At 44.7% G+C, this 27,511-nt stretch overlaps 2 protein-coding genes and 1 long non-coding RNA gene across 10 annotated transcripts in view; all 3 read left to right on the top strand.

Moving 5' to 3' along the window:
- The first annotated feature begins 3 nt into the window (after positions 1 to 3).
- On the top strand, positions 4 to 7,641 carry KPNA2 (karyopherin subunit alpha 2). 4 transcript variants are annotated; one of them, XM_064676089.1, is made up of 11 exons: positions 4 to 462; positions 2,487 to 2,599; positions 2,695 to 2,832; positions 3,265 to 3,353; positions 3,882 to 4,150; positions 5,238 to 5,332; positions 5,422 to 5,685; positions 6,297 to 6,530; positions 6,612 to 6,794; positions 6,901 to 7,050; positions 7,160 to 7,641. In XM_064676089.1, the coding sequence occupies exons 1-11, from the start codon at positions 411 to 413 to the stop codon at positions 7,250 to 7,252; spliced, it is 1,680 nt and encodes a 559-aa protein (XP_064532159.1). In that variant the 5' UTR covers positions 4 to 410; the 3' UTR covers positions 7,253 to 7,641. The 4 variants fall into 4 exon arrangements, with proteins under 4 accessions (XP_064532159.1, XP_064532162.1, XP_064532161.1 ...); XM_064676092.1 differs by lacking the exon at positions 4 to 462 and adding an exon at positions 1,636 to 1,769; XM_064676091.1 differs by lacking the exon at positions 4 to 462 and adding an exon at positions 2,139 to 2,157.
- Positions 7,642 to 10,106: 2,465 nt separating this feature from the next.
- LOC135424802 (uncharacterized) lies at positions 10,107 to 19,729 on the top strand. Of its 4 annotated transcripts, none has more exons than XR_010435358.1 (5): positions 10,107 to 10,356; positions 11,137 to 11,316; positions 12,368 to 12,455; positions 14,501 to 14,658; positions 18,167 to 19,729. It is a non-coding gene; the product is annotated as an uncharacterized LOC135424802 (long non-coding RNA). The 4 variants fall into 4 exon arrangements; XR_010435360.1 differs by lacking the exon at positions 18,167 to 19,729 and adding an exon at positions 15,836 to 18,151; XR_010435359.1 differs by lacking the exon at positions 12,368 to 12,455 and having other exon boundaries at positions 10,113 to 10,356.
- A 1,575-nt stretch (positions 19,730 to 21,304) lies between these two features.
- SMURF2 (SMAD specific E3 ubiquitin protein ligase 2) overlaps positions 21,305 to 27,511 on the top strand; it is a 58,059-nt gene continuing 51,852 nt past the window's right edge. The window contains exon 1 of one of the 2 annotated variants that reach the window (XM_064676376.1): positions 21,305 to 21,729. In XM_064676376.1, coding sequence (XP_064532446.1) covers positions 21,678 to 21,729 — 52 coding nt within the window. In that variant the 5' untranslated portion in view covers positions 21,305 to 21,677. The remainder of the gene's footprint in view (positions 21,730 to 27,511) is intronic. The other variant, XM_064676377.1, reaches the window with a different exon arrangement.

Raw genomic sequence — 27,511 nt, 5'->3', positions numbered from 1 at the left:
CGTTCGGTTTCCTGACACTGTTCCGTCCCGGCCGTGGTTCCTGTCTTGTGGCTGTTGGCTGCATCCCGTGCAGGCGATCTTCTCTACTACTACTCGGCCTTCTTTACTCAGGGACCCTTCTCCCCTCACAGCTCTCACCCCTCACAGCCTTTTCTCACCTCACACCCTCTGCAGCCCCATTACCTCAGTCCCACCTTGACCTCTCTCTGGCCTCCGTCTGCCTCTCCATGGCTTGGCTGTGCCAGTAACAGCCCTTGGAGCTGGGACACCTCCCTCACACCCCCCATACCACCTGCAGCACCTCACACAGCCCCCTCAGTGTCCCAGGCACTCCCGGCTCTCTCCCTGCCCTCAACACCCATCCCTGTGCCCAGGTTTCACTGCTCCGGACCCTGCACTGCCAGCGATCCATGACCCAGTGGGATTCCTTCATGCCAACCCTCCGATCCTTCAGGAGAGCAGGTGTTTTACCTCGATTTCTATTTTTGAACTACCTTTTTTTCTGTCAAAATAGTCCTTTTAAATATCTCCCTTTCTGAGTAATGTGCTTTCTCCTCTCTTGACTCCCTGCTCTTACTTAACTGTTTTTTGTGATTTTCTTTACAAAGCTCAGAAATGTAAGGCCCAAAACCAAAACACTGTGTGAGGTGACACTGGTAATTCCCCCTCCTCTGCATAAATCCTCCACTGTGTGCACCTACAGACCAGTATAAAGTGGTATAATGTAATGGTTTAGCACACAGATGTATCGATGTACATCCCTGACACTTCTCTATCTGAGTTACAGGTATATTGAGATGATGGAGTTGCTGTTAGAGTCAGATTTTTCCCCAGGTTTTATGATTTGAAATACATCTCCTGTGAAACAGAGTATTCTTTTGTATTCCATCCCTCATGAGCAGGCCAAACCCATGGGAAACAATCCCAGACCTGTTCCTTTTCAGGCCAACCCACAAGGGCAGGAATCCTTTTGTTATTCCGTCTGATTTAGTTTTATCTGCCTTGATGGCTGTGGAATTGCCCTCAGCTGCAGCCTCACACCTAAATTTCTATGCAATGTGCTTCCAGGAGACACAGGGGGTCATGGAATCATGGAATCACAGAGTGGGTTGAGAGGGGACCTTAAGGATGATTCAAGTCCACCTTCTGCCATGGGCAGGGACACCTTCCACTAGCCCAGGTTGCTCCAACCTGGCCTTGGACACTTCGCAAGGGAAGTGTCAGCAGGGATGGGGCAGCCACAGCTTCTCTGGGCAACCTGTGCCAGGGTCTCCCCACCCTCACAGGGAAGAATTCCTTCCCAATATCCCATCCAACCCTAGCCTCTGTCAGTGGGAAGCCATTCCCCCCATCTCGCCACTCCATGCCCTTGGCTCAGGAGCAGCCTGTGGTGCCTGTCAGTCACTGAGGCAGAACCTGGGCCGTGCGCGAGGCAGTGGGTGGGTGTTTCTGCCCCAAACCCCTTCAGGGGTACAAACACCCCCCTCCCCATCCCGGTCCCGCCGGGCCGGGCCCCGGCACTACAACTCCCGGCGTGCCCCGCGCCCCCACGCCGCAGCACCGGGACGTGTGACCACGTGACATCCGGCCGGGCCCGCCCGTCTACGCAAGGCGAGCTGCTTTCAAACCGGCCAATCAGAGCGCTGCTTTGGCTCGAACTGGCCAATGGCGGCGCGCGGCCGCGGGAAATTTAAACGCCGCGTGGGGCGGCCGGGGCAGTGCCAGCGGCGTGCGGCTCAGGCAGCGGGACCGGCGGCACCGCGGGACAGGTGCGGGCCTGGGCTGGACACCGGGACACGGGTGTGGGCCGGGGGGGCGCGGGCCGTGCGCTGCTCTGTCAGGAAGAGCCGTGCTCCGCCGGCAATCCTTGCCGGGGCTCCCTCCGGAGTCTCTCGTGTCTCTGTTATGCTGACAGAGCCGGTGTATCTTGCTGTATCCTTGTGCGGGCTGTTGCTCCGACGGGGTTGTGGCCGCAGTGGGTCAGGCCGGGGCTGGCCGAGGGCAGGGGTTTGCCTCGTTACCCGTGTAGCCGTTGCTGTTTGCTGCTGGCTGCACCGGCTTAGCGAACGCCCCTGTGCTCGCTGTGCTCGCCCGAACGCTCGCTGTTCTCTCCCAGAAGGGTCGGGGTGGGGCTGGGTGGGATCCTGTGCTGCACGAGTACGTGACACAGCGAAAAAAGCGTTCAAATACCATTTAAATGTGTGTGTGCTCTCCGAGGGAAGGAAGATCTATCTTGCTCCCAAAAATAACGACTCTGATAATATTTGTGGTTGAAATTGTCTTAACAATGTAAGTGTGTCTTCTGCTTCTGTGTTGATGCTAAAGCTTTGCTGTAACATCGGGCTGTTTAAAGAGGCAGCTGTTGTCCAAGTCAGAGGCTGTTACTGTATCTAATACAAACAAGTGCCTCTCATTCTCGAGTATTGATCTAAATTTTTAATTTACTTTCGTGGAGTAAACTTGCTGTTTATTTGCTCTGTTTTCAGGCTTGTCTTTATCTGCTCCTCTCAAAAATCTAGCAAGCAAGATGTCTACTAATGAGAATGCCAATACACCTGCTCGACTGAACAGGTTCAAGAACAAAGGAAAGGACAGCACAGTGAGTATTCTGGTGCAATTAGTGCTTTAGCCAGGCAGTATCTCTTTAAACATGAATTGCAAAAGCCAAGAACTTACTCAATGTGTGTCCTCCAGGAAATGAGAAGGCGGCGCATTGAAGTCAATGTGGAGCTGAGGAAAGCTAAGAAAGACGACCAGATGCTTAAAAGAAGAAATGTGAGCACTTTACCAGACGATGCGACTTCTCCCCTTCAGGAAAACAAGGGCAATCAGGTAAGCAGGTACTTGGAATGGACACACTTGGAGTCTTTCAATATGAGCTCCTGCAGCCAGGCCAGTGTGAATCCCTTCTTGGAGGGGACAGCACTACTAAATGTGTACTAACTACTGAAGTGTCTGTACTATCAACTCTGATGGAAAGCACTCAAACACAACTGGCTGAAGCTACACTTTAAGCTCAGTGTAACTGGTGTGAAACACTTGATTAAGAAAGCTTTCAGCAGTTCAGATAACTGCAGGTAAAGCTGTAGCTAACAGGCTTTTGGAGTATCACATGGTGGTGATAATAAGCAAATTGGTTGTAAACTGGGGCACATTCGTGCCATTGTGTAAAAGCCCTCTGTGACTGGGAATACACATTTCTCTCCCAACAAAGCATTAACTTTTTTTTATTATTATTAAATTTATTATTATTTTGTTGTACAGGTTTTGGCACACTGGTCAGTTGAAGAAATAGTCAAAGGAGTTAATAGTAATAATATGGAGCTGCAGCTACAGGCTACTCAAGCTGCCAGGTAAGCAGTTAAGAGGGACCTAACTCAGCTGTGCACGGCAGTAACTAGGCAAGGGGAGAGCATTGACTAAGTGGCTGCATATGCATATTCTACCTTAGAATACTGTGAACTGTAAGATGACTGGGACTTGAAGTATACCAAGTTTCATTTCTCTTTCCAGATCTAAAATATCCTTTAGCAAGCTTGAGTATTGCTGCAGTGCTGCTTCTGGCAGTCATTAACCTCTGCTGAGAAACCTTCAGCAATTCAGATGTATTATGACTCTTGCAGGTCTGCTTTATTTCAGAGTCTGAACAGAACCTCTCAAGTAGTAAAGACGTGCCAAATTCTATGTTAGCAGAGTCTTAGGAAGCTGGTGTTCAGCTTCTCTGCATTTGTCCTTTATGCTGTGTTGTGTTGCCTTCTCTGAATGTTAAGACAATGCTAAACTTTTTTTTTTTTTTAAATATGCTTCTTTTAAGACTGTTTTGCTAGCAGAGATCTGAACAACAAGGTAAAATAATGTTTTCTGTTTGCCTTCCTCCCTAGGAAACTCCTCTCAAGAGAGAAGCAGCCCCCAATAGACAACATAATCCGAGCTGGTTTGATTCCCAAGTTCGTGTCCTTCCTGGGCAGAGCAGAGTGCAGCCCCATCCAGTTTGAGTCTGCCTGGGCACTCACCAACATCGCCTCCGGCACCTCGGAGCAAACCAAGGCAGTGGTGGATGGAGGGGCCATTCCAGCCTTCATTTCCCTGCTGGCCTCCCCCCACACCCACATCAGTGAGCAGGCTGTGTGGGCACTGGGGAACATCGCAGGTATGTCCATGTGCTGCACAGCTCTGATTCATCACCCCTGCTGTGCAGGGCTGAGCTGCTTGGGAGCTCTGCCCCAGTGGTGTTCAAGTAATGACACGCTCTGCTCTTCAGAGCAACTCTTTGTCTTCAGACCTGGTGTGAGGTGGCTCATGCAATGCCTGGCAACCTGTGGGTGGTATTGTGGGCATTGCTTCCAGATTTCAGTCCAGGTTTCAGAGATCTTTAAATGTGCTACAACACAAACCTTTTTCGTGTCTCTCACTTAATGTTTTTGTGATTTATCAATGAGCTGTGCTCTGTGTGTTGACTGGAAGGGGGGAGGGAGGAAGCAGGTGACTCATAATTGTGTATGTAATGGCCAATATTCCCTGCTTTGAAACAGTTGCTTGCTGGTGGGGAAAGTATTGATATCCTGAAGTTTCTCGTGCTCCTTTCAAGATTGCTTGATCTGCTAGCGTTGGATCCATTCTTCAAAAACATAGTCAAAATAAATAATGTAGTTAAATATTGTATTTGCTGTATTGTGGTCCAACAACTGAGCCTTACAGACCACAGTGAATCCTCACACAGAGAAAATGAGCTTGATTAAAAGCCACGTTTGATTGGAGTTTTCTTAAAACTTGTCCTTAAAGCTTTAAACTCAATTGTGAAGTATTTTTTTTACCTTGCAATACTGACCTTTCAGTCAAACTGACATTCCATCAGCATTATACTGCAGCAGTCAATCATGCAACAGATGATTATAATGCATTTCAAGTCTCATATTGTGGGAAAAGCACTGATCTAGTGGTAGGGCTGAGGTATGTTTCCAAATAACTAAACAGAGATTTACATGTTTATGAACTCCTAGGAAAAGATGTATAGAAAACATTACCTCTTCTTCCTACAGAAAAAAATCAAGCTCAGTGGCTTGATTAGAAAAACACATGCTTGTCATGTGATTTAACCATGGCAGCAGTCCCTTTGTCCTCTTATTTCTTCTAGGCTTTCTGAAGCAGGAGAAGAACTAATCCTCTAACACATAATGATTGTGTGCACATGCCCCTCTGTTCTGGTCTTCACTTGGCTGTTTTTTGTGTTTTCCCAGGGGATGGCTCTGCCTACAGAGATCTGGTTATTAAATACGGTGCAATTGAGCCGCTGCTGAGTCTCCTCGCTGTTCCTGACCTCTCCTCCCTGGCTGTAAGTGTGCAGTGGGATTCACATTACAATGACTTAAGTCAGTAAAAGCAAATTAAACCATTTCTAACCCTTTCTTTCAACCCCTGCAGTCGGGATATCTGCGCAATGTTACCTGGACCCTCTCAAACCTGTGTCGCAACAAGAACCCTGCCCCTCCCATCGAAGCCATCCAGCAGATCCTGCCCACCCTGGTCCGCCTCCTGCACCACGATGACCCTGAGGTGCTGGCAGACACCTGCTGGGCCATTTCCTACCTAACAGACGGTTCCAATGACAGGATAGAAGTTGTTGTGAAAACCGGGTTGGTGCCACAACTTGTGAGACTCCTGGGGTGTAGTGAACTGCCAATAATGGTAAGTTATTGGTTGTGCAGGTGGCTGTTGCTTTCTTTGAATCATGGATAAAACAAGTAGCATCCACATAACCGAATGATTCCTTTCATACATAAGTCAGATCCTTGTTCTAGGTTTTGCATTGGTGAGACTTGAGTTCTGCCTTACGTAGAGGCTGCTCCACACAGGGCAGCCAGCTTTGTGGTGGTGACTATCAAACTGCTTTCTGTAATCATGGATTTAACTCACAGCCCAGCACAGTAGTCAACATTCTTTAAAGCTTGCCTTCAAACTGCTGTTGCAAATCCAACTTCTAGGGACAGTGTTTACAGTGTGCACAGCGCCCACTTGTAATTACAGTATAATAAAGCTGCATTAGTACTTAGCAGGTAGTTTTCCTGAGCTCTGTCCTGGGTGGTTGTTTGCAGATGGGCCTTGGAAGGTGTGCAGTCTTAGCATCCTTAATGTCTGCCTGTGTAATGCTAACTAGGAACCTGAAACTCCTTGTACAGAGCATATCATCTGTTAACTGGGAGGGTTAGAGTGGATGGGCAACAAGTATGGCTGTATCTGGTATAATATAATCTAGTTTTGAATGAGTTTCCTAAGTACTACTTTTGTCTTTGTTTCAGACTCCTTCATTAAGAGCCATAGGAAATATTGTCACTGGTACTGATGAGCAGACACAGCTTGTTATTGACTCAGGAGCACTTGCTGTCTTTCCAAGTCTCCTTTCCCACCATAAAAACAACATTCAGAAAGAAGCAGCCTGGACCATGTCCAACATCACTGCCGGGCGTCAGGATCAGATCCAGCGAGTGGTGGACCATGGCCTGGTGCCTTATCTCATTGGCATTCTGAGAAAGGTAAGCAAAACCTATATTTACCATTTTTAGGCTTTTTTTCTTACTACTGTGTGTTCAAACACTCTGCTTTTACCTCTGCAGGGGGATTTCAAGTCTCAGAAGGAAGCCGCGTGGGCTGTGACGAACTACACGAGCGGTGGGACAATTGACCAGATCGTGTATCTTGTTCAGGCTGGTGTTCTTGAACCACTACTGAATCTTCTCACAACTAAGGACAGCAAAACTGTGCTGGTTATCCTGGATGCTGTTTCCAATATCTTCCTGGTATGTGGTGCAGTGTACTTGATTGTTGTCCAAGCTGTTGCTGTTGGCTCTCCAGTTGTGCTGCCACACGTCCTTCCCAAGGTGATTCCACGCTTTTCTCTCACAGGCTGCTGAGAAGATTAATGAGACTGAAAAGCTTTGCCTCATGATTGAGGAGTGTGGGGGTCTAGACAAAATTGAAGCTCTTCAGTCACATGAAAATGAACAAGTGTATAGAGCCTCATCCACCATCATTGAGAAATATTTCTCAGCAGAAGTAAGTGGCTGCAGGGTTGGGGTTTTTTCCACTTTCATTTTCTATTCTAGCACTGGCTACTAGGTTAAAATGCTACTGCTATTTCAACACTCTCTTCTTTTCCTTCTAGGAGGAGGAAGACCAGAATGTTGTACCAGACTCTACTGCTGACAGCTACACTTTCCAAATCCAGGGCAACACCCCCAATTCTTTCAACTTCTAGATCTTGTAGATACTGCAGCCACCTAGAAGTGGTTTTAGCACATAAATGACTGCCACCTCTTTGTCTTAATAATCCCTCTTGTTTTTACTGCCTTTTCTGTGTCCTGTAGCACTTTATCCAACTGAAACATACTTGAACAGTTCAAACTATATATATCTGTGAATTCCCAACTGTAAATGTCCTTCTCTGAGGTCTGCTTGTAAATACTTCCTCTTTCTGTCCTTGTCAGGGGTAAGAATGCAAGTTGAGCAATACAGGCCTCTCACAGAGCATGAGCCACCACTCTGCAGGCCTCTAACCTTCTACCTGACCTGTTGCTGTACAACACACAACAGGCTTTTAAAGAGGATTTTACTTGAAGTTCAATAAAGTGTTATCAGTACATCCAATTCAGCTGTGTCACTTGCTCTTTCAAGGGCTGATTTTGATAGGGTAAGTAAAATTGATCAAAAGTAGATAATGGCATGAAGGCAAGTCTAAATTGTGAGAGATTCAATGCTAAAGATGGTGAGTTTAGAACAGCTTGGGCACTCCAAGCTCTGACTTCTACATACACCTGCCTTCTATTATTGCAGGACCAAGGAATTGCTGCTTCTCTCTAGATATTTCCAATAGAAATCTGATTCATCTTACCCTGTTCATAATTGAGCTAAATTAGCTCCTGCCTTTTGGAGAAATATTTAAAGACCAGAAGTGCTACTTAACTGCAGGTAATAGTGTGGAGGAGGGGTAAGTACAGCAGTTTAACCAATTGTACAGATGTTCAGGATAGAGCTTAGGAAGGGCTTTGAAGCTGTTTCCTGCTCTAGAGGGCAAAAATGATGGTATTTTCTTGGAATTTGTTGTCCCTTCATTTCTAAAATCATTACTCACAGGAACCCATTCTCTCTCTAGAGGTGGTTGTGCAGGGTGGGTGGTGAGTGGAGAGGAAGAACTGTGGTTCTGTTCTCCAGCTTTTTGGAAAAACGTGGATTGATCTATTTAACTGGAATCTCCCAGGAGTCAAATGCATTAGAATAACTGTATTGTCTCAGCTCTCTGAGCTTCTTTAGCTCCAATGGTGGTGCAGGAGAGGACAGAGTTCAGAGGCAGATGTTTTATAGGCATGACTTAATTGGACCATAGCATGCAATTTTATTAATAAAAGGTAGGGGGGGAAAACCTAATATGTAGACATTTCTCCCAGAATTCCCATTGGCTTCTGCCTTGATGCAGGAGGGGAATAAAAACCCCAAATACAAAACAAAACCCTCTTTTATTCTCCTAAATGGATCTGATGAAAGAATCTGGTTTTGTCTTGTGCATTAATCACCTGTTGAGTGCTTCCAAGCCTGTTTTGAAGTGCACAAGCATAGAAAAGTGGATCTGGGTGTAACTCTTTGGCAATCCATGTAGGATCAGGTGTGCTTCATGAAGGATTCATTCCTGTGTATTGCTAACAAAGATTTCTTTTGAGTTACTGTGGATGGTGTCACTCCTGCTTTCATTAGTGTGGGGTAGATCTATCCTCTCCCACAACTTGCTCCCTATCCCACACTTGCTGGCAAATGGCCCCCTCCCTAACTGGAGGCTGGGGATGACATCTGGACCATGTGCCCTCTGTGGATCTTGGCTATTGTTGGACTGTGACAATGTTACAAAGGGCAGTAGATAATTTGTCTGCATCTTCAGTCATATAGATCTCTTTGTTAGCAACAGTAGGGTTTTGTGCAGGGCCATCACTTGTGAGTCACTGCCCTAATGATAGTTCTGCTGGGCTATTTAAGGTGTGATCCTCCATCCAGCTCCGAGGGTGGCCTTGGTGACACACACGGGGGTTGCAGATTTTACCTGTCACAAAGGAGACTGCCTTGCAAAAACCCCACTATCCTGGGCTGATTAATAGTGATCTTTGTACTTTGGACTGTATCATGTTAACTGTTTTTCTTTACACCCAAAAAAGCAGCAGCTGTCTCTAAAGAGATGGAACTGTGGCTGTGGGGTGTTCCCAGCCCTGCCTGGCCCCTGTACTGAGGGATGAGCTGCCGGTGGCACCCAGCACCTCTGGAAGCAGCTGGACAGTGCCAAACCGAGGAGAATGGTCTGACACCACAGATACTGCAGCATCTTTGGAACTAGGGTTTGGTATTTACACAAGTGCTGCTAAGGGGAAAGATCCACCTTCCTTGCAGTGCTTAATCCTTTGATGTTCTGAGAGGAAAATCCCCAAGGAAATCAAATAGGGCATCTACACATCTGCCATGAAGCTCCTCTGTCCTTTGCTTTGTTGTCAAACCTCCAGCCCTGACCTAAAATCATCAGTTGTAAAATCATGATGTTCTGTGTAACTGTAGGGAACGGAAAGAATTAACCTATAGAAAACAAATTGTGCAAAGTCAGCTTTAATCAGTGAATCATTCCTTCCCCGCGCTTCGTGTTTGTGGGTTTATACGGGCAATGACATAATGGCTTGCGAATTCGGAATTCCGAATTTTTGCAACTGTAAAACACGGCCTGTGCCGGCAGAGGGCGGTGCCGGCGCCTCCCAGTCCCGTTTGCTGCTGGATGAGGTGGAATAGTCCCGCCTGGAATACTCAGGTGGGATCTGCTCCCTTTTCCTGTTAAAAACACAGAGATAAAATCTTTGTAGTCACACAAACTATGTGTGACTACTATATGACAAATCTATGTGCTAACTTCCAAATATTTAAACAGATTAAATATTGAATATAAGATATAACCTTTTAAAAGCCCCTTTAAAGTCAGGGTACTGTTACTTTAAAACCCCAATCCTTGATTTAATTGCTCTTTAGCATATGTGCAGTAACTTTGGCTTTTCTGTCTCTGTGTGTATATATCTGAGAGTGCAGGACACTTGTTCAATAGTATTATCTCTTTTTTTTTTTTCCCTCTGAATTAATTGTTTCAGATTTATCTAATATATTGAGTTAAGAATAGAACATTGCAAATTCTTCTCCAGATGCCTGACAGCTCAGTGGCTTAATAATTAACTTTCTGGGGACTGAGACACTGTTTTTATCCAAGAAAAATGTGTTCAGCCTGTCCACCAATGAGCCCTGTTGGCAGCACCAATTTCCACAAGCAACAATCTACAGTGATTATGAGTAAGTGACTGGGGTGAGTCACTCCTTATTCTAAGAAAATGCAAACTATTTCTGAGGTTGGGATCACAGTCACCCATGAGGCTGCATCTCGAGCTTTAAAAATGTGGTAGGAGCAAAAAAGGGAGAGGAGAATTATTGTAGCTCCTGGTTCTTAGTTTGTTGGGTTTGGGTTTTTTTTGGTCAGATTTAAGAGCTTGTGTCCTCTTCATTTGTCAAATATCTAATTCAGGACAAGGGCTGAAATAAATGTCTGGTGGCCTGTGTGTCAGTCTGCCAACTCCTCTGTGCTGAGAGCAACAATAACAGACCCCTGCTGACATCAACTGCCTTGGAATGCAGTTGTTGCTAATGCTGCTTTATCTGTGCAGGGATGGCAAGATTTTAAGTCTGAGATCTCAAACGTAACCACCTCTGAAACTCTGATGCCAGCAGATGCTTCTGGGTGGTTGCTTCCACTTGCTGTTCCCAGAGGTGCCAGGCTTTGGAAGAAGGGCAGAGGCTTTGCAGTCCTGTCGTTCAATAGCAAGTCTGTTCGTCCACTAGAGGAAGAACAGTTTAAACAGTTAAACTGTTTAAGCCAGAAGTGGTTAAATTAGCAGAAATTAGACTGAAATATTCTCTTAAGCAAAGCTGCTTCCTGCTATTCTATCCAGAATGATTTAAATTGCACAGAACTACGGGAATACCGGCAAAAAGGAACAGCTGTAAGTCTGCAGGAGGAGGAATTCACTAGCCAACATCATTTCACAGCTCTCTCCTGTTCCTAAATTTATTTTACAGCAGAGCAAACTGAGACATAAAGTTATCCACAGGCGTTCAGAAAGCAGCTGGCAGAATTCACCTGGAGCCTGGGAATCCTGATGTCCATTCCTCCAGTTAACCCACAGCACCTCTGGTCACAGTTATCCTTTTCCTGACTATAGGATTATCCCAGAAGTATTGAAGCTCTTCTATGACAAGGTACGATATTAGACTTAAGTACAGTCTAAACTTTGGAAGAGTGTGCAATTTGGAGAAGAAGCACTGTTAGTCAAAACAGAAGTAATTAATGAAGGTTAATTGTGTCTGGTGATATTTGACCTATAATGGAAAATGTTGGGACTTTCCTTTAAAATCTAATAGGAAACACATTAACCCTTTGGCCTTCAGAGGAACACAATAGGAGAAAAGTCTAACAGGGAATTAGGGGACCCCTCCTCAGGTTGGGAGGGGTGTACTCCAGGCAACTGGAAATTTCAGAAAACTTCAGAATTTCAGCTACAGGTGTGCAAAGTTGTTCACTGTGTGTTTGGAAAATCTCATTGATTCAGTTAGGTGGAAACTCCCGTGTGGACACAGCTAAGAGAGAATTGATTTGCTGGGAGTTTCGTAGCACTTCCTCTGGATTAGGGGTCACTGGATTCCTGTTTCTGACTGCAGAGCACTGTCTGTCTCAGACTGGCTCCAGGAAATGGACGCTATTCCGCAGAAGCCAGAAGATTTCGTGGAAGAGCCGTGGCCTGTTTCCAGGTTGCAGTTCACCCACTGCCCTGGGGAGTGTCATTAGTGGGAGGGAAGTGGAGTCGGGATTTAAAGGCATGAGGAGAGGAAAGAAAAATGACAGCAGGATGGAGAAAAATCCTGTCAATCCTTATGAAGGTTTGACACTTGCTTGACCACATTAAAACATTGTGCTGATCATCTAAATAAAACAATGAGCCAGCTCCAGAAGTGATGTGTAAATCACGGATCAGGGAGGGACTGACACGCTGAAAGCAAAATCAATGGCACTGGTTTCACTGGGGAGGAGGTTGGAGCAACCCATGAGCTTAACAAAAGAGGTGCAGTGTAGTGAGGAATTGTTCTCCTTTATTTCCTATCTTTCTCTAATTTGCATAGCAATGTGAAATGGAAATCATGGGGTCATCTTTCAAAGGTGGTATTTATATATTTTTTATATATAAGTCGTGGGGTCATACACATAAATACATATAAAAGAGTGGAAAGCTGCCTAATTTGTTCTCTGTTCCAGGTTGCTTTGTGTGCAGGTTCACAGTGGTGAAACAGCTGTACCAGCAGGAGTGTGTAACAGTGCTCTGTGGGCATGTGGAAGACTGGAGGTACAAAGTTATCAGAAAATCTTGAGAAATCTCCAAAGCACATTTCCACCGTCCCAATCACTTCATTTTTACCCACTATATGAAACAGATGTAAAAATAGCTCTTTCATCAGTGGATTGCTACACATATTTGGGCTGCAGAGGCTCAATTCTGTTCAAAGCAAGGCTGTGAAATCATTTGCAGAATGTGCTGTTAATCAGAAGCAGCAATTTAATGTTACGTATCCGTCTCTCCTCCCACCCCCAGCTCCCCTTCCCAATTCTGAGCAGGAAACGACACTTGGATGGAGCTCAGCACTCTGACTTTCTGGATAGACTCTCTAGGAATGAGGAGGGACTTGAATTCTCTCCATATGTCATTTCCTTTCCCCTAATGGCTAAAAAAAAAACCCCATTGCTGCAGTTCGTATAACTTACAATAGAGAGAACATTCCCAATACAGGGAAATCAGGGCAGGGGGATGGGGCAGACAGGACATCCACATTCCACTTCTGAAGAACTGCTTTGGAAAGTTGGACTTGAACTGAGCAGGAATTTTTCTTCCTTGTAGAAATATTGTTTTATGTAGTTCCTAAAATTGAAGCTATTACCCATCTGTACCTAAGAGTATATCAACACCTGCAGTCTGGGGCCAGACATGGATTAGGGAAGGAAAACATAAGTAGAGGGGGAATGGTAACAACTTTACAAGATGTAAATGAAGTCAGAAAGGAAAAACGGAGGGAATTGAGGAAACCTAACAATGGGGATCTAATAATTTCTAAAAAAAACCCAATTTTAACAGCAAATTATCATAAGAATTACTTTAAAAAAAATCAGCTTAGCCCAGTCCTGCAACCAGCTTTTGTCCAGACTACCTTTAAAAACTTTTCTATTTGGTGCAACCAAGAGCATCTGCAGATATCCCACAGTGCTGCAGAACACAGAACTCGATCTGCTGTGTTGCACAGTGGATTTGCAGCTGTCAACAGAGTTCAGTGTGCTGTAGTTACAGACAGAAAAAATACCCCTGGAACAAACATGACAGGAAAAAACCCCAAGAAAACCCATTTTAACTAAATGGAAAGTTTACTTCCTCATAGCCAGCCCACTGTGTATTAGACCCAAATTGGAACATAATGTCTTTCTAGCAACATAATCCAAATGTTTGTTAAATTTGTAGCAGCCAAAGTGTGCAATGAGCTTTGCAGAACAAATGAGAGATGACATTTACTCAAAGAAACCCTAAATTTTGCCCTCAGTGAATGAGTTACGTGTGCACAGAGGGGCTGGATGTGTCTGCTTGCAGGATGATTATATTTGATTATATCACATCTTTCATTAGACACACTACCTAATTAGACATGTTGCCCCTGAATTCTACTGCTAAAAAGAAAAGGAGAAATCCACCTTTCTTCCAGTTCTATTTTAAAGGGTTTCAAATGTAGAATAAAAGACTGATTCAAGACACATGGTGACAGATTTTGCTTTAGGTTACTTTTAGCACTTCGCTAGACCCGCTAACCTACTTAAATACCTGTGCTGTTCTTATCTGGCATGAAACCTTGCTTTGTAATTTCTAGAATGAAATATTTCAGAGGTATTTTTAGAGAAAACTTTATCTTAAATCCTCCCACATTGATTTCACAGTGGACTCGTTGGTGACTGTTAAAAGAAAGCACAAAAAAAGCCAGTACAGCCTGTGGACAGGTTAAGTATTTCTGCACTTCAGAAAGTATTAATAATTAGTGGGGTTTTTTTAAAAGAGAGATTGCTGCGTTTATTGAACCTGCAAATGCTTTTGTGTCATGATTGAGCTTATTTATGGATTTAGTTTTCACGTAGCATGTTTATAAATGTCTCCAGAACTCATGTAAGACAAAGCAGAGTGTTTCCAAAGCCGGACAGCCTGGGCTCCTTTCAGCAATTCCCAGAACTGTGGGGAGATGTGGTTTGCACAGTCTGGGACAGCTCATCTGACTCTGAGTGGCTGCTTTCCTCTGGCAGAAAATAACCATCCCATGGGGTTAAGGCTTTGTGAGCTATTTTTTTCTTTGAACCTTGCAGATTCAGCTACCTGTAGAAGTACATGATATTGCCATAATTTGATAAGTTTCCTGGAATTAATCTTGCCTCTTGAATGGAAACCTTTGGAAGCAACTTGTATGAGACACATGGAAAAACTTCCACTTGCTTGAAGAAACAGAGAAAATCAGCATTACCAGGTGAGAGCTGTTTCAAGTGACACGTGCTGCCCCAAGGTGCTTTCTCTGCAAACATTATATGGCCAGAGGAGCCTGCTGCTTATCTATATTTGTATTTATCTCTGACAGCCACAGTCCCTGCAACAGATTGGAATGAGATAATTTAGTCCTCTTAAACCTCATCATAACCCCTGACATGTGGAATTCTGTAAAGCTGGAAATGTTAATCCCTGAATATTTAGATAAGTAACGATGGCCAATGAGAACCAGCTAATTGTGCCAAAGTATTAAGGCTTATCAGATAATGCTCTAGGGTTTTTGGGGAGCCAGGAAAGCATCTCTGCTTTCCATGGCTGTGTGGATGGAAGGTGCATCACAGAACATTTTTTACTTCTTCCAAAGCATTAAATAGTGGCTGTGGCCCAAGCAGGGTGTTAACTGGACAAGAGGCTGGTTTAAGAAGGCAGCTAATTCCAGAGTATCACTGTTGATCAGGTACCTGAAGGGTGAGTTTACAGCAGCAGGACTGAGTCAGCTCCTGGCACCCCTTGCTCTCTGCATCACCACCATAATTAAAACTCAGAGAGACAGTATAGGACATTTTACAGCTCATCTCTGGCAGATACAAAGTTATAATTTCAAACTGATGCTGGGCCACGGGGGATAAGAAAGATTAGAGAAGGTTTGATATTCCTTTAGTGGCTAAATAATATGGCTTGGTCAAAAACAGTGCTGTCAACTCTCCTAAATACTTGTTTGGGCTGAGAGTCTTCCCAATAACACTTCATTTGTCTGAGCTGTGTTCCACTGGGACAACACACACCGTGACCAGTTGAATCAGGCACTTTCTGCAGACAGATGTTTGTAGTACAGCAGCGAAGCAAATTCTTGGTACGTGTCACTCAGAGGAGACTGTCTCCAACTGTCTTGTCCTATAAAGTCTTCTAGGAACCTCCTTGTAGCAGCCCAGTAAACCTAAGGATGAGATTCTCCAGTTGCTTCAGTCACAAAGCAACATGAGAAAGTCCTGCAGAGCAATTGCAGGAGGGAACGTGTGGTTCCTCAGGAAACCTTGGCAATTTCAGTTGGAATATTTAGCATGTTGTTCTCAAAGCACTTGACAAAGTCTATTCATGTTGTGTTCAATGCCTGTCTCTAAAATCTGCCTTTTCTTCTTCCTAAAATTGCACTGGGATAGCACTGTCCTGCAGGACATGATGAGGAAACAACGTGGCTAAAGGGACTGCATGGAGTATCTGTGCATCAGTCACTAATCCGTTCTGGATGGATGGACTTAGAAGTTATCTTAGTGACTAACCACTGGAAAATCCTGTGATATGGGAGCTCATGCATTTTTCTGTAGCCACAGCTGCAGTCATTTCCCTTCAGAGACACATCATTTCCCCAAGACACATCCTGTCTCAGAGGGCCACGGTGTCTCTGCTCCAAGCTCTGTCCCCTGTCGCAGGAGCCAGAGTATGGGTGGAGATTTCCTTCCTAGTTTCTTCTCCTGAAAAGCTTCATCTCCAGCTCCAGCTTGAGGAATGGATTGAATCTTGACCTCTTGCATAAACATTGTCTCTGCGTGCCAAAGGGAGCCTTAGTGAGAACCAGAGCCCCTGTCTAGACATGTTTCTTCACCCCAGCACTCGGGTAGGTGTCTTCCACTGCGGGTTAACTCTCCTGGGCTCAGAGCAGCCACAGGGACAGAGGAAAAGCAGACTTTTAAACATGTGCACCTCAGTGCTTTAGTGCAGTTTGTTCTGTTCACCAGCAGCGCAGACAATGCTCCAGTCTGACAGTTTTCATAATCTGCAAAGGGGAAAAAAGGAATCTTGTACAAAGGGAAACTTTCTGTTCCCAGTCTTTATTCCCGAAACGCAGGAGCACTTTATACATGACCGCAGTGGGGTTTGGTCCTTTTGTACAGGGAAGGCAGCAGAAAAGGCATCCCCACAGAGGACAGAATTCCATTCAGGAACAGGACAAAAATGTGATGGATCTGCAATGAGTTTAGGAAGTACTTTAGCGATGGTGAGAAGTTATGATTGGCTTAGAGAAGGCTTAGAATGAAAACCTGTGCCAAAGAGGCAGACTGGGAGAACAATGCCCATTGCAAGCAAAGGTGTTGATGGAGCAGGAATGCCTTGAAAGGGAATGAGTTAATCAGGCAAATTAAGAAAGAGGCAGGGAACACTGGTGGTAAAAATGTTCCTCATTCTTCACAATTTTTTAAAGAATTTATATCTTGTTTTTGCCACATTAACAAAGCTTTACAAAAAATATGATAAGAAAGGGGAAATAATTTTGTAAACATTTCAAATGTATTTATTTTTAAATTAAATTGAACCTGTTAGATATATAAATCTTCGTGGGGCTGCTTAGGTGTATTCTGCTGTAACACTTCTCAGAACTACACCATTAGGTGGCAAAATAGGCATTTAGCATTGACAGTTGCACATACAATGGAAAGACGTTGTAGAGAAAAAGAAAATGGAAGTGTAATTCTCTTCTGATCAATCAATCTTTAGCTCCATGATCTCTAGGGGTGATGTCTATATAATTTCAACCATGACAGGCTCTGGGAAATTTTAGTAAATGAAGACAAGTAGAATGAAATACAATCCAGGTAATTTTAAATATCTTTATTTTTAAAAACTGCCTCAGGAAAATAGTTTTAATCTTTCAATTTACTCACAAAAGCTTAATAATAGGGCAGAACTCTCTTGCTCTCTTGATAACATTACAGAAGCTGGGGAAGAATGTGACATAACACCAGCCAGCTCTCGTTACTGCTGAAGGAATGTGCTGTGATTAAACCTCTATACAGAAAGAAATGGAATGTAATTCTTAAACGTTGATTTGCTTTGAACACATACCACATGCTGAGCAACGAGTTTCCAGTGTATTCTTTCAGTTTCTAAAGATGGGGAGGACCTCATCTCCAAAAAATTAACTTCCCCAAAAAATTCCTCTTCTGGAAATTAACACTACCTGGTTGAAGGTGTTTATTCACATTTCCCAGTGTCCAAACCCACTAAATCCTTTGAGGACTATCTGTGAGTGCAAAACCTTCTTTTTCTTCCTCTTGGGAAACTTAATAAATCAAAGCCCTTTTTTTTGTGCAGCCATAGAAGAAATTTTTGTATTTCTAAACACTTCTTCAGAAGTTTCACTCGTGGGACACCAACTATCACCTTATTTTGTCCTCATGGACTCCTCAACAGCCCTGTTGGTGTCCTAAAGATGCCTCCACTTGCCCCTTCTCTGTGTTTCCTCCAATCCTTTAGATGGAGCCTCAGCTGTGAACTCCTGGCTGAGGAAGGCTGGATGGAATTCCCTCCTGAGCCCAGCAGCAAGGCTGTTATCCAGCAGTGAGCTGTGGGGTGATGCAAGGCACTCCCATCCCTCTGGATCCCAGCTGGCTACCTCAGCTTGAAAAGATTTGTTGTTCAGTGATATCAGCCTGGAGTGAAACCTGGAGCACTTGTCAGCAGCTAATGATGGTTTTTGCTTGTCCCTCTCATAGGATCTCACAGGATGAAACCTCCTCTCACCCCTAGAATGGAACTGCATAAACACAAAATTCACCTTAAGCTCTTGGCTTCTGAAACCTAAAGCAGGATCAGCAACATATTGGTTAATTTGAGAGTATTTTGAGAACTTGGGGGACAGCACTGGCACAAGAACCTGTGGATCATGACATTCCTGTAGAATTCCCTTGGGAAAGCAGCGCTTTGAACCATCAGGTGCTGTCAGCATGTTTGGTCCCCCACATTTGCTGCAGTTCCTGGTGCTTTGAGAGGCTTCCTGACCTCTGCAGATCTTGCACTGAATCCCTCATGGAGCTGCTCATCTCAAATCCTGCTTGGCACTTCTATTAAGGGAAGGGGAGCAATGGGTAAAAATCCTCGTTTCCCAACAGGATTGGGACACAAACATCTGTGGGACACCCAAGGCACTGTCATTGTGATGCTGATACAGAGAAGGGAAAAGTGAACTCTTTGCATCTGGTGCCTCTGTGTGTCCAAGTGCAGCCTGACCGAGGTGGTTCTACCCCTGTTAGGACCCAGTCCTGACCTAACTGGGACACAGACCTGCCTGCTGGGCTGATGAGAGCTGGAGCCCCTCTTCTCTCACCCTGTTAAATACACACCTACTGTACAGGACTGTCACTGATACATCCTGGATGTATCAGTAAAAACCCTCAAGTCACCTTGGCTGTTTAAAAATAAATAAATAAAATCAAATATCCTATCTATTAAAAAAAAAAAGAGCCCAGCAGTAGCAGCAATCTTGCAGGCAGCACATTTTATACAGTGACCCAAATGCAGGGACTGTCAGTTAATGCTCTCACACTTGCAATAAATCACAGTGTTTTCACTCAAAGCTGAGCAGCATGTCCCAAAATCTCAGAAAAATTTATAGTTCTCTGAAAAGCAGTATGAAACTAAGTGTGCTTCATGACCTCTAAAACCCACTTTTAATGAAAGCATTAGATGTTCATAAAACTACTGAACAATGAAATACTGTACTTAATCCCAAAGTTGTTTTTTTTTTTAATATTGGCATTGCAATTAATGTCTGACACGCTAGTTATCCATTAGAAAGAAATCATTAGCAAGAGTTCTGTGTTTAACATAACATTAAATACTTTTGTCAAATTATATCAGAATTATTGAATGCTGGGTCCAGAGAGCACTGCAAGACCTCAGAAATGAATAATCATCACGTTAGGAAAAATCTAGAATAACCTAGAAATATGTGAAGTATGTGAAAAGTAGCTTTATATTTTGTTTTTCTCTTCAGTTCAGCAGTGGCCAGGTAATGTTGCAATATTTGCAAACCATCAGCCACTTGCTTTATATACTTGGTTTGAGAAAAGGATAATGACCTGTCTATGTGAATTTGTAACAGATTGGAATTTAATAGTATGACCTTCAATTACAAAGGCTGATTTTTCTTCTGATTTTTTTTTTCAGTGCAGGAATCAGGACACCTGGAATGTCTTTGAGGTGTGTGTGAATTTACAGAACCACGACAAAGTAACTTTTTAACTGTTTCAGTGCAACATAAAGCCACAAAATCAGTAGACATATTGTGCCTGTGTTTTATACTAAATGAAGTTTAGACTTGGTTTCAAATTCTCTTTTTTTGAAATAGTGGAGAAGCAATGAATCACTGTTTTCTCTTGTGCTCTGTCTGTGCTGTGAAGGAGGTTGGTGTCCAATATTTGCTAGTTTTGTGTTAAACAGGTGATGGCAAAGGCAACAGACATAGGCCTGGGTGAGGAAAGGATCCCAGGTGCTGATCCCAGGACTATTTTGCTTCCCAGACACTGGCACCACAGCAGGAAGCTTTGGAAATTTCCACCTGGAAGAGCCTGGCACTGCAGACACTTTGGGGGGAAAGGGATGTGAGTCTACATGTACCCACTGTGGGGAGGTGTCCCATTCTGTGGAGGGAAAGCTTTAAGAACCACATCCCACTTCGAAGGCCTTCAGAGGGAAAAAACCAGTTCCTCACCCCAGGTTTGAACTAACAAGGCCCAACTCTGAGCTCTGTCAGGATGGGATAACCCCAGACATGTTACAGCTCAGCTTTGTGTCACTGCAGGAAGGAAACCTCCTGGGCTGTGTGGAAGCCACATCACGAGCTGTGTGAAGCACAGGTCATCTCATCCCACATGTGGATCCTGATCCATAGGGTGGATCCTAATCTCTGACTGCCCATGTGATAATACCTTAGAGGTGACCTCAGCAGGAAGGTGCCAGAGCAGTGACACATCTGAACGAGTACAGATATTAGTGGGGTTGTTCGTAAGGGAAGGTGAGAGGTGTATTAGCTCGGACTCCTAAGGGAACCTTTACTGTGCCAACCTTCCCAGCTTTCCCAGGAGCTTTTCCCACCCTTGAGGCCCCTCTGGCCCTGCAGAAAGCTGTCCATGACTCTGCTGCAGCGTGGAGCTCCCCTCATGGGGAAAACTCTGGAAAGAGTCCCCTTTCCTGCAGGATGGGAGTTAAACTAGGCCACATGGATACAAGGCATTTTTGTACTTTTTATTATTATTCTGAGAACGGCAGTTCACAGAACGGGGCTGCTGATTTCTACACAGTGCAGATAAGAACTAAATTGGTCCAAAGTTTAACAGTTTCCAGGGCTGGTCTGTCACACCCTGCCCATGTGGAATACTGCCCCGGCTCACAGCACCCCTGAGTGTGACCACGCATTTCAGCCTGGCTTCGAATTCTGCCCCCATGTCTGTACCCCTGATTCTCCTTGTCCCAACTCCCCACACAACTTCATTGTCGCCCCCTCCTCTCCACCACGGCCATTCTCCCCGTCCTTCCCGACCCCCAGCTCCCTCCCCCAGGACATGGCCATTCCCTCTGCCCTTCCTGAACCCCAGGACATGGTCATTCCCCCCACTCCTTCCCAACCTCCAGCTCCCCCCCAGGACATGGCCATTCCCTCCACCCTTCCTGAACCCCGGCTCCCCCAGGACATGGCCGTTCCCCCCATCCTTCCCGACCTCCAGTTCATGGCCGTTCCCCCCATCCTTCCCGACCTCCAGCTCTCCCAGCTGATGGCCATTCCCCCGATCCTGCCCGCCCCCATCCCTGCCCTGGATCACGCCGATCCCCGCCGCCACCTGCCGCGGTTCCCCCTCCATCCCGCCGGGCCGGCCCGAGGCGGGGCGGGGGGCGGGCAGGGCGTCCCCGGGGCCGGAGGGAGGGCCGGGAGCCGCGCCGGTCCCATCCCATCCCGCCGTCCGTCCGTGCGGCCCCGTCCCGGCTTTGTTGCGCTCGGGGGCGGGGAAGCGCCGGGAAGCGCAGGGGAGCGGAGGGAAGCGGGGAAGGCTCCGCTCCTCCTCCGCGGCCCCGGCCCCGCTCATGGCGACGCTGGGCACATCCGGGCCTCTCCTCATCCTCCTCCTCCTCCTCCGGCGGCCGCCGCTGCCCTGAGCGCCCGGCCCGGCTCCATTCGCGCCTCCCCCGAGCCCTTGGCGGAGCAGCGGCGGGGGAGCCCCGGCCGGGGCCATGTCCAACCCGGGGGCCCGGCGGAACGGGCCCGTCAAGCTGCGGCTGACAGGTGAGGCCGGGCCGGGGCCGGGGCTGGGGCGGCAGCGGCGGCTCCGGGTGGCGTTGAGGTTGAACCTGGGGCCGGAGCGGCCCCCGGGCCTCGGGGGGAAGGGGAAGGAAGGGCAGGGCGAGGCTCCCTCGCTCGGCCCGGGCTCGGCGTGTCCGGGCTCCGCCGCCCGCCCGGGCCCGGCCCCGCCGCCGCCTGGGCGAACTTCGGGCACCGCACCCCAACTCGGGGGTCATTCTGCCTCCTCTGCGCGGCGTGAACTCGGGAGAAACTGTCACGGGCTTTGTTTTGGTCTCTTTGTTGTTGTTGTTGTTGTGCCGTTGGGGATTTTTAACCGATTTGCTGGGCTGAGGTCGCCGGGCACCGAAGAGGCTCCCCGGGGCAGCGGGCACGGCCCCGGCCCTGCCGGAGCTCGGGGAGTTTGGGCAGCGCACATGGAGGGGTTTTGGGGTGTCCTGGGCAGGGCCAGGACTTGGGATGGATGATCCTGGTGGGTCCCTTCCAGCTCAGCGTATTCCCCGGTCCCGTGGTGGTTCGCAGTGCCTTGTGCTGCCCTCTTCCACAAGACCACTTGACCCCTGATATTTCAAAATACCATAAAAACGCTTCACCTGCTTGCTGGGGAGGAAAACAGTCTGGTTTTAAATACTTAAAACTATATCCTTTCCCGGATAAGAACCCAGGGAAATGGGTTTAGAGGAAAAACAAATATTAGAAGTCCTGCTAGAGCTTTCTATATTAAAAATACAGGACACTTTGAACTAGCTCTTTTCTGTAAAGTATTGTGAGTCCTGCAGCAGATAAGCGATATTTTGTGTTCTGAAGCATCAGTACATGAAGGTAAGGAATTAGGAAAGAATAGATAACACTGTAAATACTCATCTCTACATATAGGGCATTTAACCAGCTTGCAAAGCAAATGTTTTTAAAAATACTAAAAGAGTTGATACATTTACTTTAGGTGAATGAGAAATATCTCCAGTTTAATGCCTAATAAAGAGAGGTGTTTTCATACTGATTTTTCCAAGTGTGTTGTTTTTACAGGGAAAGTAAAATGTGTCTGCTTATGCTTAACTTTGGAAATACTTGGACTAGATTTGTAATCCAGTTTTCAGAGAGATTTGTGAGTGTCTATATATTACAGTTGGAAATAAAACTCTTAAAATGAGCTGCTGCATGAACAGTGGTGCCTTGTTTTTACAGAGTGTTTTGTAGCCTTCTCCTCAGGTTATTGCTGTATTGATGCAGTGCTTTAATACTTTTCTTCCCTGAGCAGTGAGTGCTCAGACTTGCTTATCTTTGGAACATTAAACATGGTCTGTAGCCTTATTTAAGAGCATGGAAAATACTGTCTGGGGAGTTGTCTTTCTCACCTCTGTGTTTTGTGTTCAAATTTGTTTCATATTTCATTTTTATTGAGGATTAAGCATCTAATGAAATCGTGCCTGTGGCAATATCAGTGTGCTGTGGGGAGTGGGATTGTACCAGAACTGAGTTTTAGACGCTGAGTTTCACTCTGTGGTCGGTCCCCAAACCAGGCAGGTACAATCCTAAGGAATGTTTTTGAGGTTTTTGGCATCTTGAGCTCAGGATGAAGATAAAATGGTCTCTCTAGGGGCTGTTCCAGGGTCAGCAGCTCTTGCAGTCGCTGAGGACCAGTTCTGTTATTGGAAGTTTATAGGAAGCATTGGCCTGTTTCTGGAGCTGAACAGCTTGAGGTGTTTTCTGCTGTAGGTAATTGTGAGTTGTTTCACATAAGGTCATTTGTTGTAAGGAAGCTTTACATGTTTAAGGAAAACACTGAATCTTATTAGTTCAGCTTACATGTTGTCACTTCTTGCCTAGGAATAGTTTGAAGTGTTCTGTGTGGTTTTGATTACCCTTTTTGATTGGAAAAGCAGTTTGAGGGCTCTTGAATTCTGAAACTGTTTGGAATTAGAAGAATCTGTATATCCAGTGTTTTTAAAAGTTTATTCTCAAACTGACAAATGCTATTTAATCTTAATTTTCTTTGGCTCTATGAAACCAGCAGTCTTCTGTTTTGGCTCGAATGTTTATAGGATTAATTCTGCAATCATTGTTTTAATGCTTATCTTTTCTGTTCATTATCTCTAAATTAGATGGTATAGATTAAAAAATGGATTTCAAGAACTGGATTCAATTAGCAGTTTTTCAGGACATAAACATTAAAGGTTTAGATGGAAAACATTGTTTTGACTGACTGGATAAATGACAGGGTAATGTTTGATGTGAGTCCAAGAACTGATCTGGAGCTGGTGCCCAACTTCTCAGTCCATCTTGAGGAGCCAAATAAAATATTTAACCTAGGCCTCATTTTGCAAAAAAGGTTGATTCTTTGTTGGGACCTTAAGAAAGTTCTGAGAAATGTTTGGCATACCTTTACACTAAGTGTTTAACAGTTTATTTAGGTCTGGGTTCCATAACAGACACAAACCACAGCGGTGGCACACTTCGAGTAAGTTTTTATTTAGTTTGCGGTGCATCTGTGTTATACATTTCTTCTGAAAGGTTATTCTTCTGCTCTGAGGTTCAGTTGTCTGTTGCAAATATCACCTGACTCTTTAGGGATACACAGGTCAATACATTTGCATTATCTCCAGCTGGAAAATCACTGCATAATTGTTAAAATCCACATGTTATGGTTTCTGATGATCCTTCGAGCAGAAGGTGTAAATCATTGTTTCTGATTAAAATATAGGCAATGTAAGTTAAATTAGCTGAAGTCTGGTATTGCACCAGTCTTCTTAGCAGCTTGTAATAACAATATCCAGGGAAGCTGTAGTGTAAGGAAAATTCTTCAGCTCTCACATATTTACCCCCACTTGATCTAGTCCTGAGTACATCTGAGTTCTCCAAAAGCTGCAAGTGCTGTCACCTCCTTTCATTCTTACTTGTGATTTTTCTCAGTCTTATGTTGAATTTGTGGATTTGTCAATACCCTGTCAGACAGAACATGCCATTATTTCTTCCACGTTTTCTCTCAAAATGTTATATTATGTTGATCTCGTATTCTTAAAAAAATTGAGGAGTATTGCTTTCAGTGAATATTTTAAGTCCTAATTTGTGAATTATCTGATGTTAAAAGAGCTGCATTTTATTGCTTTCACTTAGGAGATCAATGGCAGGTGTCTGAATGAAGCCCATGAAGTTGTTTTTATCAAGGAGATAGTTTTTAAAATCAGTTTGAAGTCTGCAAAGGTGTGAGTGCTACAACATACAGAGTTGGGTAAACAACTCTGGTACAAAGTTGGGTAAAAAGTGCAGTTTATTTAGTTCCAGGTAGTGTTTGTGTGAGAATAGTTAACAAGGAAAGATACTTCCACAGCCACAAAGCACAGTCACACTGGGCTGGAAAAAGTGGTAACAAATATCCCAGGGATAAAACTGGAATGAGCTGGAAGAGTTTTGCTGGTGCAGAATGAGAGGTAGGACCAAAGTGGTGTTACATTTGTTTTTCCTCCTCCTTACTGTAGGATTGCAGCTTTCCTGCAGGGTTTGCTGCTCAGGGAAATAAAAGCACTGGGTGTTGTGGTGTAGAAAATGGATCAGCATCTCCTCTGCTGTCCCTCTGTCTTGCTGGTTTGCTGTTTCTTCAGCCCTCACTCTGCCAAGGTGGGACTTTCCAGTAAAGTTACAGTGTTGAAGGAAGAAAGTGCTGCTGTTTTGTCAGTCCATAGAAGCTCTTGTTGGGATGCAAATAATACTTCTTGAGAAACATACGTATTGTTTGGGAAAAGCCAGAATATTCCTGAGTTTTGCAAAACAGTGTGGAATCCTCAGACCTGTTTTTTTGCAGTGGGTGAGTCTACCTGCTAAATTAATACAATTGAAGACAGTGGTTAACCTGAATCCTAAATTTTCATCAGTGGTGTTGGAAGCAGGACTGAAGTTCATGGATAGCAGAGCCTCGTTATAGGAACAGCATTCTGATTGATTGATTGATTGATAAAGTAGATCCCTGTATTTTTAAGGAGCAAGGCAGTGTTTTTATAGTTGACTGAAATCTTAGTGCTGTTTTAGGTCAGCTTAAAATCCGAGTGCTGTTTCTTCTTTCTCTTTGTAGTCCCTGGCTTCTCTTTCTGGGCCCTCCCTTGTGTTGACTCCAGCAACTCTGGGATGAGCTGAAAGCTAATCCTACCAGGAATAAAAATGGTTTTTTGTATTGGAGAAGAGGGATGCAGACAAGAAGCTGAAAAGAGGGCAGGACTGCCTCTTTTACCAGCAGCCTGTACTTAGATAGGCTTTGGTCAACAATAAAACAATGGGGTTCCTTCATGTAAGGTATATTTGACTTAAGTACTGGTTTTTAGTGAGCCATGTGTCATTAAGAAGTCCCAATCAATAAATTACATAGTAGGTGGATTAAACTGGTGCAGTCATAACAAAGTCAATAGATGTCTCTGCTCAGAGGTGCAGGGATTGATTGATGGCTGCTTGGCCCTCAGTATTTTCATCAAAGTATGCAGTGTGTGCGTGTAAATATATGCTTTTTATGTACATAGTATGTAGTTATAGATATTTATATACATATAAATCAGTTGTGGAGCATACAGATGCCAAAGAATTGTAATAAACATCTGAGCAGCTGCATGGAGCACTTTCAGTTGTTTGTTTCTATGAAATCAGCTTATGTGACAAAGTTTTATTCATCTGGGTATAAAATTAGGTATGTGTGTTCAAGGGTACAAAATGGGGTATCATGGCAAGGGAAACGAATATCAGAGAGGATTTGGGAGAGGGAGTCATAGTGGGAAAACACTTTTGTGGGGCCTTCAATGGAAAGATTCAAATTCAATTTAAAACATCTTCACCTTTGGCTGTATGATCAGGAGAGCATCACATAGGAGAGAGTGGAGGTTTTACACGTGTAGGGAACATGTGGGGCATATGTAGGACATATATGGGAAATCTACAGGCAGTCCTAATGGTTGTGTTTAAAAAAATAAAGCTCTTGGGCGAAAAAAATAAGAGAAATCCCAGGGGAGGAAAAATAAGGAGTGATGTTTAGAATTGTTCTTTTCAGTCGCGTTTAAAGAGTTTAAGCTGCCCCAGAAGGTCTGTCTGAGAAACTCAGCTAGTGGGGACAAATTATTTTCTGTTTTCTTTGTTAATCACACTGAAAAATCTGATCAGGCCCCAGATGAAGACATTTTGCCTTTATGCCCATAAGGTGAATGGGTTGATGCCTGACAGAAGACAGCTTTTAATGTTTTGTTCTGGTTTGTCTCATGGCCTTTGAAGTGTTTCCTTGCTTTGCCATATCACTTAAAAATGACGTCTCACCACTGGGCCCGGGTTTCCTTGCAGTGTTTAGAAAGGTGGGTGATTTCTTTGGGTGTTTTCTCTCCTCACAACAGAGCCATTCCCTGGATTCTGACTCTGCTGAATGGCACGAGTAGGTTACTACACAGTTACTACCCAGCTGTTACGTGCAGCTTTAATGTACAGAGTGTAAATGCCCACGGCACGTGCAGTGTCTGACATCATTCTGGTGGCTTCTCAGAGGTGGGAAAGATTCATCTCAGTGATGTCAGACAACACTTATAAAAGCAGCTCCTGTGTGTGTCTGCTATTAGCAAAGCATGTTCCTGGTTGGGAAAGAGGATCAGAATCCCGAGGGACATTTGTCAGTAACATATTCAAGGAAGCAAACTGTTGACTTTTTCTTGCTGCTTAATCTTTAAATACTTTCAATGAAAGCATAGATAAGATTGCTTGTAACTTTAAAGAAATCTTCATGGGTAGGTAACAAAGCTCAGGACAA

This window comes from Pseudopipra pipra, chromosome 19 (genome assembly GCF_036250125.1).
Source record: "Pseudopipra pipra isolate bDixPip1 chromosome 19, bDixPip1.hap1, whole genome shotgun sequence".
Lineage (NCBI taxonomy): Eukaryota > Metazoa > Chordata > Aves > Passeriformes > Pipridae > Pseudopipra > Pseudopipra pipra.
The sequence above is the reverse complement of the archived record's forward strand: the minus strand, read 5'-3'. Positions and strand labels throughout refer to the sequence as shown.